This window comes from Leucopleurus acutus (assembly GCF_964270905.1).
Source record: "Leucopleurus acutus genome assembly, chromosome: 3".
NCBI classification, from domain to species: Eukaryota; Metazoa; Chordata; class Mammalia; order Artiodactyla; family Delphinidae; genus Leucopleurus; species Leucopleurus acutus.
The window spans coordinates 48,930,056-48,942,614 of record NC_139145.1 but is presented as its reverse complement, the minus strand read 5'-3'; the positions used below and the strand labels follow the sequence as shown (position 1 = coordinate 48,942,614).

Here is a 12,559-nt window from a genome sequence, read left to right as displayed (position 1 = left end):
ATCAACTTCATATAAAGACAGTTTTACTTTTTCCTTTCCATTCTGGATGACTTTATTTGTTTTTGTCGCCGAATTTCACTGTCTAGACATCTGGTACAATGTTGAATAGAAGTGGTGAGAATGCACATCTGTATTTTGTTTTTGATCTTCAGTCTTTCCTTATCAAGTATGATGTTAGCTACAGATTTTTCACAGATGCTTTTTACCAGTTGTAAAAGTTCCCTACTATCCTTAGTTGCCAAGAGTTTTATTCTAGGAATAGACATTAGATTTTGCCAAATGCTTTTCTGTATATATTGAGATGATCATATATTTTTCTCTTTTTAGTTTGTTAATATGGTAAATTACATTGATTATATTGATTTGCTAAAATTGTGTTTAGAATTTTTACATCTATGTCCATGAAGGATTTTGGTCTGTAGCTCTATTTTCTTGTAATGTCTTTGCCTAATTTTGGTTCACAGAGTGCTTTAAACCAGTTTTTTTTTTCCACTGATAAATCACAAATATATTTGCATATCAATAGGTGCATTTTTGCAGTGTTTGGGGTCATCACAGAATTCTATTCTGGATGAATCATAATTTAACTTAATGTTGGATATTTGTTTCCAACATAAATAATGCATAAATTTTTGCAAACATAAAAGATTCTTAGGATAAACTCCCAGAAGTGAAATTGGGTCAGAGGGCTATGCATTTTAAAACTTATGTATTATAAAAATTGTCCTTCAGAAAAGCCATAAAAATGTATTCTGCCATCTGCAGAGTATAAGATTGTTTTTCCAAACCCTTACCGAAACTAAGTATTATTTTTAAAAAGGTCAGTAGTCCTTGCACATGATGAAATCCTTTCCCTCATCCCCTTTAGCCTAAATCAGCTCTCAGTGGCCTTAAGGTATCCGAGGAGGTGGGGGTCGGGTGGGGGGAGAGAGAAGAAGAAAGAGACAGAGAGGTGATATCCTTCTCAGTAGGGAGGTCACCATAATGAAAGATTGCTAAGAAAAATTTTTTTATCCCTTAACCTACTTCTGGTATGCCTGTGTCTCCAGGGCAACAGGGTAACTTGCTGACAGAAAACACTTCGACTTTCACACATGTGTTAAAGGATAAATTCATTTCTTTTCTTTTCTTTTTTTCTTTTTTTTTTCACTTTCAGAATGTCAGAGCTGGAAGAGTCTGTAACAGCCAATTAATCCAACCCTTCAATTCATAGAATGGGAAAGTGAGATGGACAGGGAGAGAAACTTGCCGAAGATCCCATAGGATAAAAATTAAAAAAAAAAAAAAAAGATGCCATAGGAAATCAGTGTCAGAGCTATTGGTTAGAAAAATTACTGCTAAGTACTATTTTTGTTCTGTGACTCTTCCACTTAGAACCATACCTAAATAGAAACTCCTCTTTCCCCAACATACACTTTTCTAAACCTGATGCTTTAAGGGTAGTTACTACAGAATAGAGAAAACAACTCCTTTTGCATTTATATTTTTGCTTGGTCTCTGTTTCCCGGGATATCATGGGCAAATGGCATCCTTTTCCCCATTAAATGAGGCTGATAATACAAACGGTTGAATGTGGTTTTGGTTCGGAGGTACAAAAGGCCTCCAGAGAAATCCAAAACCAAGAAAAGACATAGCCTGAGAGGTATCAGTACTGACCTGTGTCACCTACATTTCTCTTGGAAAGATAAAGAAGCCACTAATTAATATAGAGATGTTGGGGTTTGATGAATGTATATAACATCCACAATAGAAGTCAAATTGGGGATGGGAGTAAGGGAGGACTATCAGAATAAAAATAGATAATTATGCATAGACAGCTGTGGAGTTGGCTATGGAATAGTTGATGGGTTGGACCAACTCACAGAGGGCTTGGTATGTTCCAAATACACACCCCAAAAGGCCCAGGATGCTGATCATGATGTCCTTTGCAATGGTGACACAGCTCATGTCTTCAGGGTAAAAGGTGATGAGCTCCAGGAGGGGCGGGATGATGAGGGCCAGGGCACTGCTGCTCACAGAGCCCACCAGGGAGATGACCAGGTCCAGGCGGGGGATGAGGATGGCTGAGACACCTGCGGGGAAAAAAGAAGTTTAGAATTGCTGAACGTTCCTGCAGAAAGGGAGCCCAGAAACAAATCATTTCTTTGGAGACTTGTGTAATTCTACAGGTGCCTGACAGACCATTGAAGAGGTGGGAAAGGAGCCCAATGTGAACTGGAGCAGAACAGGCACTGTGGCTCTGGACTCCCACCTCTGTTTTAGCTGCCAAAACATGCTCTCCTTTCATGTTTTATCTATTGGGTTTTTCACATATAATATTTATTGAAAAGGATCCTCTACCACCTATCTATTATAACCTTGTCATCACAGAGCTGGGGAAATCTAGAGCTCTAGAGGGAATGGGTTGTGCCCAAGGTCACACAGAGCTGAGATGAGAAGCCACTGAAATGTCCAATCTAAGGCCCTTTCCACCCTACTAGGTTGCCTCTAAGGTACGTGAAAGAACTTGATATACAGTAGGTGCTTGATAAATGCTTGACTCTTGCCCAGGCACTGCATCTACAGTGAATTTGTACTAATCTACACAATATAGTCGCTGTCTAGAAGCAAGGATGGATAAACAATGAGAGATGGCTCTGCTGCTCTCAGACTCTCAACCACTGGTTTTCCTACTCTTAAAAGGAAACTGGTAATTAAGGAGGATATAAAACATGCAGACAGCATTAGGCGGCTCACTCACCATCTCTTCTCTTCCATAGACACTCGTAGATTTCCACCTTTTATACATACAATGAACATATATCATGGATTTTCGAGGGGAGTCCAACTTTGATAATATTTGAATGAATAAACATATAAATTATGTGACTTAACTTTATACAGCCATATGATTTTCCTATGAATAAATTAGGGAAAACCAGCTCTGGAAAGCACTCAGACTAGCTTTCTGGGTCTTGAAGAAAACATCACCTCTTTCTGAAATTGCTCCAGCACATCTAATCAGAGAACAAGAGAGACTCATAGACTCTCACGGTTGAGAATCCATCACCTCTCTGATGGGATGATCCTCGTCCACAGCTTTCCTTTATCAGATATTTAATAAATTGCTTACTGGAGGAAGTACAGAGAAAATTCAGTGTCTGTTCTTTAGGAGAGCTCATGCAGGCAGGGCAGAGAGAAGATATGCTCAAGGAAAGCTACAATGCACGGTGGACTGGAGGAGTGCTCTAGAAGGGTCAGATCTGATCATGCTAACCCATTGCTGTGGGCCCTTCCCCACTGCCTGATCTCCTTAGCACAAGGTCCCTTAGGACTTGGGCCCTGCCAAATCCTCTGGCTTCGTGTCTTATCACTCCTTATGCTTTCAGTTCTCCAGAGAGGCTGTATGTAAGTACTTGCCTCCAATCTGTGCAGAGCCTGCTCACTGCACGTGGTACATTCTCCACTGCTCCACCTGCCTCCTAATTATCTTTTAGGTCTTAACTGAAAGATCACTCCAGTGGCGAGGACTTCCTGACCTGGCCCAGGCTAAGTTATAGGACCTTCTCAGGTGCTCTTAGGGTAGCCTCTTCTTACAGTCTTAACTATCCTCTGGTACATCACTGTGTACCATCTTAACATTCATCACAGTGTGCTATAATTATTTGCCTGCATATATTTCCCATTCAAACTATAAGCCTCATGGGGGCAGGAGCCATGTCTTTTTCATGATTCATTATTGTATCCGTAGCACCTAGCACAATGTCAGGCACATAGTAGGTGTTCAACAAATGATTACTGAATGAAGGATAACAGAATTGACAGACGAATAAAAGAGGAAGAAGTGGTCATTCAGCACAGAACAGAAGCAGGACATGTCATTGAAAGTCAGCTGTCTCTAGTGATGCCCTTTCCCTGATACCAAGTGGCCTGAACTACTCAGTGTTTCTCTTCAATGTACACCCTTCCTATTGGGAATGATCTCAAAACAATGTATTTACAGGTTCCTGATGTCTTGGTACAGACTGGGAACTCTCTGTAACAACAAGTTGGCCTAACAACACCTTAGGCCAAGCTGTTTCTGCTTATAGAACTCCAGTTATGTGGAGTATAGCATCTGGTAGTATACTGTTCTGCTGGTCTGCTCCAAGATTTACACACTTTCTCCTGACCCTGAACTGAGATGGGATTCCCTCAACTGTAAACACTGACTCCTGGAGACTTTAAGATGAAATCTGCCCTCTCTCTTGCACAATAATCCCACAGGTGTTTGAGAACAGATATAGAATTTCCCCAAGCCTTTGCTTCTCCAGGCAAAACCTCCATAGTTCTTTCCCTCATTCTTCATGGGACACCTGTTTTGATCTTCTTTCTCTGAACATGCTTCAGAGAAAGAGTTTCCCAGCCCTGTTCACAATGTTTCCCAAACATCTACAATGGCACCTGATGTAGGATGAATGAGGTAATGAATGGATGAATGAATGGAAGGAAGCAGGAAGGAAGGAAGAAAGGGAGGGATGGAGGAAGGGAGGAGAAAATGACTTCCAAGACTGTAACAAGTCAGCCCCTTGGGGTTTTTCTCTATAGTTAAACGCCACTTTAAGGAGACTTGACCTTAATTTATGATAGGAAGGAATATGGCACAATGGAAAACACAGACTTTGGTGCTACACAACCTGCATTCAAATCCCAGCTCTGTCGCTTAGCAGCTGTTTATGATGTTAGCATGTTACTTAATTTCCTGGGTCATAGTCCCTTCAATTGGTCATATTACATAGTTAGGCTGTCATGAGTCTTAGATAATGTCAGTGCTGTGCCTGACATATAGGAGGCATATAGGAATGAATAAATGACGCTTCTTTCTCCCTCAAACCAGTCAATGTATTCTTTCTATGTGTAGACAGTAGAGATTACTATAACATTTACTATGTGACAGTTCTGTTAAGCCCATTTTTCAGTTGGAAAGTTGCGGTTCCGGAAAGTGAAATATCTTGCTTGGCTAGTGGCCGAGCCAGTGATGGGGGTAGCTGTCAATGTGGCTCCCGGCCACAGCTTTGGGCAAAGAGAGCCCTTTTATCTTACTCACAGGTCAGACAGACCAAGGCCGTGCGGACAGACAGGTCTGCAAACAGCACCCAGCTCTCTGACGCCTGGGAGATGACGACGGGGATGATGATCTCCGCTGGCACGTGGAACTGGAGGGCATAAGTGAAGAAGATGCCGATGGAGTACATCAGCTTGACCGACTGGTACAACCTGCAGAGAGAGGGACAGCACGTGAAATTCGACGTGGCTCCTGGGCAGGGCCGCACAGGACTCATCCACTGCTTGGAAGCTGGGACTAGTTGAGTTATACAATTGCCTAACTTCCACTGACTCAGCCTGACCCGCCACCAGAGTCACCTGGGAAGCTTATTAAAAGTGTACATTCTTGGAGATTCTCGTTCAATAGGCCTGTGGCTCAGGAATCTGTGCCTTTCTTTTTTTTTTTTCTTTTACTTTTTAAAAAAGGTATACCTGTCTGGAGTAAAATTCACAGTACAAAGGTCATACCAGGACTCCCTCCCACCTTTGATTCCCAGTCTCCAGTTCCTCTCTCCATAGGCAACTCTTCAAACAATTTTCTTGAAGCCCTTCCAGAAATAGTGTAGATACAAACTTACACAGAATGTAGGTGTATACACACACACACACACACACACACACACACACACACACACAGAAGCATCGTCTACACACCATTGATCTGTTTTTAGTCATTAAATATTTCTTAGAGATTGTTCCCTATCAGTACACATAGATACATAGATCTGGCTCTTCTATTTAATAGCTGCTTGATATTCCAATTGCACGGATATACTATAATTTTTTAACCAGTCTCCAATGAATGGATATTTAGATTATTCCTAGTCTTTTGCCAGTAAACAATGCGGTAAAGAATATGCTTGTACATATACCTATGCACATACAGTATAGGACCCCAGAAGTAAAAATGTTGGGTAAAAGTATATGTGATTTAACATTTTGATAGCTCTCAGAAAAGGGTACTGTCATACAGTGCTGTAAATTAGTGCAGCCACTGTGGAAAACAGTATGGACGTTCCTCAAAAAACTAAAAACAAAACTACCATATGACCCAGCAGTTCTACTCCTGGGTATATAACTGAAAAAAAAAATTAAAACACTAATTCAAAAAGATACATGTCCCCATGTTCAATGCAGTGTGTATATACATATATATATGTATGCTACACACACACACACAGATACACACAATGGAATACTACTCAGCCCTAAACAAGAATGAAAATTTGCCATTTGCAAAAACATGGATGGACTTGGAGGGTATTATGTTAAGTGAAATAAGTCAGACAGAGAAAGACAAATACTGTATGATGTCACTTATATGTGGAATCTAAAAAATAAAACAAACTAATGAATATAACAAAAAAGAAGCACATTCACAGATATAGAGAACCAACTAGTGATTACCAGTGGGGAGAGGGATGGGGGAGGGGCAAGATAGGGGTAGGGGATTAAGAGATACAAACTACTGTGTATAAAATAAATGAGCTACAGGATGTATTGTACAACACAGAGAATATAGCTAATATTTTATAATAACTATAAATGGAATATAATCTTTGAAAATTGTGAATCACTATGTTGTACACTTGAAACTTATATAACATTATGCATCAACTATACCTCAATAAAAAGAAATAAAATAAAAAATAAAAGTTTGGGAGGCTTCCGGGAAGATGGCGGAAGAGTAAGACGCGGAGATCACCTTCCTCCCCACAGATACACCAGAAATACATCTACACGTGGAACAACTCCTACAGAACACCTACTGAACGCTGGCAGAAGACCTCAGACCTCCCAAAAGGCAAGAAACCCCCACGTACCTGGGTAGGGCAAAAGAAAAAAGAATAAACAGAGACAAAAGGATAGGCACGGGCCCTGCACCAGTGGGAGGGAGCTGTGAAGGAGGAAACGTTTCCATACACTAGAAGCCCCTTCGCGGGCGGAGACTGCGGGTGGCGGAGGGGGAAAGCTTCGGAGCCACGGAGGAGAGCGCAGCAACAGGGGTGTGGAGGGAAAAGCGGAGAGATTCCCGCACAGAGGATCGGTGCCGACCGGCACTCACCAGCCCGAGAGGCTTGTCTGCTCACCCGCCGGGTTGGGCGGGGCTGGGAGCTGAGGCTCCGTCTTCAGAAGGAGCGCTGGGAGAGGACTGGCGGCTTGAGCATAACCCGCAGGGGGTTAGTGCGCCACGGCTGGCCGGGAGGTAGTACGGGGAAAAGTCTGGACCTGCCGAAGAGGCAAGAGACTTTTCCTTCCCTCTTTGTTTCCTGGTGCGCGAGGAGAGGGGATTAAGAGCGCTGCTTAAAGGAGCTCCAGAGACGGGCGCAAGCCGTGGCTAAAAGCGCGGACCCCAGAGACAGGCATGAGACGCTAAGGCTGCTGCTGCCGCCACCAAGAAGCCTGTGTGCGAGCACAGGTCACTATCCACACCTCCCCTCCCAGGAACCTGTGCAGCCCGCCACTGCCAGGGTCCCGGGATCCAGGGACAACTTCTCCGGGAGAACGCACGGCGCGCCTCAGGCTGGTGCAACGTCACGCCGGCCTCTGCCGCCGCAGGCTCGCCCTGCACTCCGTGCCCCTCCCTCCCCCCGGCCTGAGTGAGCCAGAGCCCCCAAAGCAGCGGCTCCTTTAACCCCGTCCTGTCTGAGCGAAGAACAGACGCCCTCCGGCGACCTACACGCAGAGGCGGGGCCAAATCCAAAGCTGAGCCCCTGGGAGCTGTGAGAACAAAGAAGAGAAAAGGAAATCTCTCCCAGCAGCCTCAGAAGCAGCGGATTAAAGCTCCACAATCAATTTGATGTACCCTGCATCTGTGGAATACATGAATAGACAATGAATCATCCCAAATTAAGGAGGTGGACTTTGAGAGCAAGATTTATGATTTTTTCCCCTTTTCCTTTTTTTGTGAGTGTGTATGTGTATGCTTCTGTGTGAGATTTTGTCTGTATAGCTTTGCTTCCACCATTTGTCCTAGGGTTCTATCCGTCCATTGTTTTTTGTTGTTGTTTTTCTCTTAATAATAATTTTATTTTAATAACTTTATTATATTTTCTTACTTTATTTTATTTTACTTTATCTTCTTTCATTTTTCCTTCCTTCCCTCCTTCCTTCCTTACTGCCTCCCTGCCTCCCTCCCTCCCTCCTTCCTTCCTTCCTTTCTTTCTTTCTTTCTTTCTTTCTTTCTACTTCTACTAATTCTTTCTTTATACTTTTTCTCCCTTTTATTCTGAGCCGTTTGGATGAAAGGCTCTTGGTGCTGCAGCCAGGAGTCAGTGCTGTGCCTCTGAAGTGGGAGAGCCAACTTCAGGACACTGGTCCACAAGAGACCTCCCAGCTCCACATAATATCAAATGGTGAAAATCTCCCAGAGATCTCCATCTCAACACCAGCACCCAGCTTCACTCAACGACCAGCAAGCTATAGTGCTGAACATCCTATGCCAAACAACTAGCAAGACAGGAACACAACCCCACCCATTAGCAGAGAGGCTGCCCAAAATCATAATAAGTCCACAGACACCCCAAAACACATCACCAGACATGGACCTGCCCACCAGAAAGACAAGATCCAGCCTCATCCACCAGAACACAGGCACTAGTCCCCTCCACCAGGAAGCCTACACAACCCACTGAACCAACCTTAGCCACTGGGACAGACACCAAAAACAACGGGAACTACGAACCTGCAGCCTGCAAAAAGGAGACCCCAAACACAGTAAGATAAGCAAAATGAGAAGACAGAAAAACACACACCAGATGAAGGAGCAAGATAAAAACCCACCAGACCTAACAAATGAAGAGGAAATAGGCAGTCTACCTGAAAAAGAATTCAGAATAATGATAGTAAAGATGATCCAAAATCTTGGAAACAGAATAGACAAAATGCAAGAAATATTTAACAAGGACCTAGAAGAACAAAGAGGAAACAAACAATGATGAACAACACAATAAATGAAATGAAAAATTCTCTAGATGGGATCAATAGCAGAATAACTGAGGCAGAAGAACGGATAAGTGACCTGGAAGATAAAATACTGGAAATAACTACTGCAGAGCAGAATAAAGAAAAAAGAATGAAAAGAACTGAGGACAGTCTCAGAGACCTCTGGGACAACATTAAACACACCAACATTCGAATTATAGGGGTTCCAGAAGAAGAAGAGAAAAAGAAAGGGACTGAGAAAATATTTGAAGAGATTATAGTTGAAAACTTGCCTAATATGGGAAAGGAAATAGTTAATCAAGTCCAGGAAGCACAGAGAGTCCCATACAGGATAAATCCAAGGAGAAATACACCAAGACACATATTAATCAAACTGTCAAAAATTAAATACAAAGAAAACATATTAAAAGCAGCAAGGGAAAAACAACAAGTAACACACAAGGGAATCCCCATAAGGTTAACAGCTGATCTTTCAGCAGAAACTCTGCAAGCCAGAAGGGACTGGCAGGACATATTTAAAGTGATGACAGAGAAAAACCTGCAACCAAGATTACTCTACCCAGCAAGGATCTCATTCAGATTTGATGGAGAAATTAAAACCTTTACAGACAAGCAAAAGCTGAGAGAGTTCAGCACCACCAAACCAGCTTTACAACAACTGCTAAAGGATCTTTCTCTAGGCAAGAAACACAAGAGAAGGAAAAGACCTACAATAACGAACCCAAAACAATTAAGGAAATGGGAATAGGAAGATACATATCGATAATTACCTTAAATGTAAATGGACTAAATGCTCCCTCCAAAAGACACAGACTGGCTGAATGGATACAAAAACAAGACCCATATATTTGCTGTCTACAAGAGACCCACTTCAGACCTAGAGACACATACAGACTGAAAGTAAGGGGATGGAAAAAGACATTTCATGCAAATGGAAACCAAAAGAAAGCTGGAGTAGCAATTCTCATATCAGACAAAATAGACTTTAAAATAAAGACTATTACAAGAGACAAAGAAGGACACTACATAATGATCAAGGGATCGATCCAAGAAGAAGATATAACAATTGTAAATATTTATGCACCCAACATAGGAGCACCTCAATACATAAGGCAAATACTAACAGCCATAAAAGGGGAAATCGACAGTAACACATTCATAGTAGGGGACTTTAACACCCCACTTTCACCAATGAACAGATCATCCAAAATGAAAATAATTAAGGAAACACAAGCTTTAAATTATACATTAAACAAGATGGACTTATCTGATATTTATAGGACATTCCATCCAAAAACAACAGAATACACGTCTTTCTCTAGTGCTCATGGAACATTCTCCAGGATAGATCATATTGGGTCACAAATCAAGCCTTGGTAAATTTAAGAAAATTGAAATTGTATCAAGTATCTTTTCTGACCACAATGCTATGAGACTAGATATCAATTACAGGAAAAGATCTGTAAAAAATACAAACACATGGAGGCTAAACAATACACTACTTAATAACGAAGTGATCACTGAAGAAATCAAAGAGGAAATTAAAAAATACCTAGAAACAAATGACAATGGAGACACGACGACCCAAAATCTATGGGATGCAGCAAAAGCAGTTCTAAGAGGGAAGTTTATAGCAATTCAGTCCTACCTTAAGAAACAGGAAACATCTCACATAAACAACCTAACCTTGCACCTAAAGTAATTAGAGAAAGAAGAACAAAAAAACCCCAAAGTTAGCAGAAGGAAAGAAATCATAAAAATCTTTATCAGAAATAAATGGAAAAGAAATGAAGGAAATGATAGCAAAGATCAATAAAAGTAAAAGCTGGTTCTTTGAGAAGATAAACAAAATTGATAAACCATTAGCCAGACTCATCAAGAAAAAAAAGGAGAAGACTGAAATCAATAGAATTAGAAACGAAAAAGGAGAAGTAACAACTGACACTGCAGAAATACAAAAGATCATGAGAGATTACTACAAGAAACGCTATGCCAATAAAATGGACAACCTAGAAGAAATGGAAAAATTCTTAGAAATGCACAAGCTGCCAAGACTGAATCAGGAAGAAATAGAAAATATGGACAGACCAATCACAAGCACTGAAATTGAAACTGTGATTAAAAATCTTCCAACAAACAAAAGGCCAGGACCAGATGGCTTCACAGGCGAATTCTATCAAACATTTAGAGAAGAGCTAACACCTATCCTTCTCAAACTCTTCCAAAATATAGCAGAGGGAAGAACACTCCCAAACTCATTTTACGAGGCCACCATCACCCTGATACCAAAACCAGACAAGGATATTACAAAGAAAGAAAACTACAGGCCAATATCACTGATGAACATAGATGCAAAAATCCTCAACAAAACACTAGCAAACAGAATCCAACAGCACATTAAGTGGATCATACACCATGATCAAGTGGGGTTTATTCCAGGAATGCAAGGATTCTTCAATATACGCAAATCAATCAACGTGATATACCATATTAACAAATTGAAGGAGAAAAACCATATGATCATCTCACTAGATGCAGAGAAAGCTTTTGATAAAATTCAACACCCATTTATGATAAAAACCCTGCAGAAAGTAGGCATAGAGGGAACTTTCCTCAACATAATAATGGCCATATATGACAAACCCACAGCCAACATCGTCCTCAATGGTGACAAACTGAAAGCATTTCCACTAAGATCAGGAATAAGACAAGGTTGCCCACTCTCACCACTCTTATTCAACATAGTTTTGGAAGTTTTAGCCACAGCAATCAGAGAAGAAAAGGAAATAAAAGGAATCCAAATCAGAAAAGAAGTAAAGCTGTCACTGTTTGCAGATGACATGATACTATACATAGAGAATCCTAAAGATGCTATCAGAAAACTACTAGAGCTAATCAATGAATTTGGTAAAGTAGCAGGATACAAAATTAATGCACAGAAATCTCTGGCATTCCTATACACTATTGATGAAAAATCTGAAAGTGAAATCAAGAAAACACTCCCATTTACCATTGCAACAAAAAGAATAAAATATCTAGGAATAAACCTACCTAAGGAGACAAAAGACCTGTATGCAGAAAATTATAAGACACTGATGAAAGAAATTAAAGATGATACAAATAGATGGAGCGATATATCATGTTCTTGGATTGGAAGAATCAACATTGTGAAAATGACTCTACTACCCAAAGCAATCTACAGATTCAATGCAATCCCTATCAAACTATCACTGGCATTTTTCACAGAACTAGAACAGAAAATTTCACAATTTGTATGGAAACACAAAAGACCCTGAATAGCCAAAGCAATCTTGAGAATGAAAAACGGAGCTGGAGGAATCAGGCTCCCTGACTTCAGACTATACTACAAAGCTACAGTAATCAAGACAGTATGATACTGGCACAAAAACAGAAAGATAGATCAATGGAACAGGATAGAAAGCCCAGAGATAAACCCACGCACATATGGTCACCTTATCTTTGATAAAGGAGGCAGGAATGTACAGTGGAGAAAGGACAGACTCTTCAATAAGTGGTGCTGGGAAAACTG

The 12,559-nt window shown here is 41.1% G+C and overlaps 1 protein-coding gene across 1 annotated transcript in view; it reads right to left on the bottom strand.

Annotated features, from left to right (window-relative positions):
• Positions 1-1,803: 1,803 nt before the first annotated feature.
• The window catches only part of SLC36A3 (solute carrier family 36 member 3), a gene marked incomplete at both ends in the record, with an annotated part of 31,670 nt that continues 20,914 nt past the window's right edge, over positions 1,804-12,559 (bottom strand). Inside the window, 2 exons of the mRNA XM_082835927.1 lie at positions 1,804-2,072; positions 5,066-5,235. Of these exons, the coding sequence (XP_082692053.1) occupies positions 1,804-2,072; positions 5,066-5,235 (439 nt within the window). The remainder of the gene's footprint in view (positions 2,073-5,065; positions 5,236-12,559) is intronic.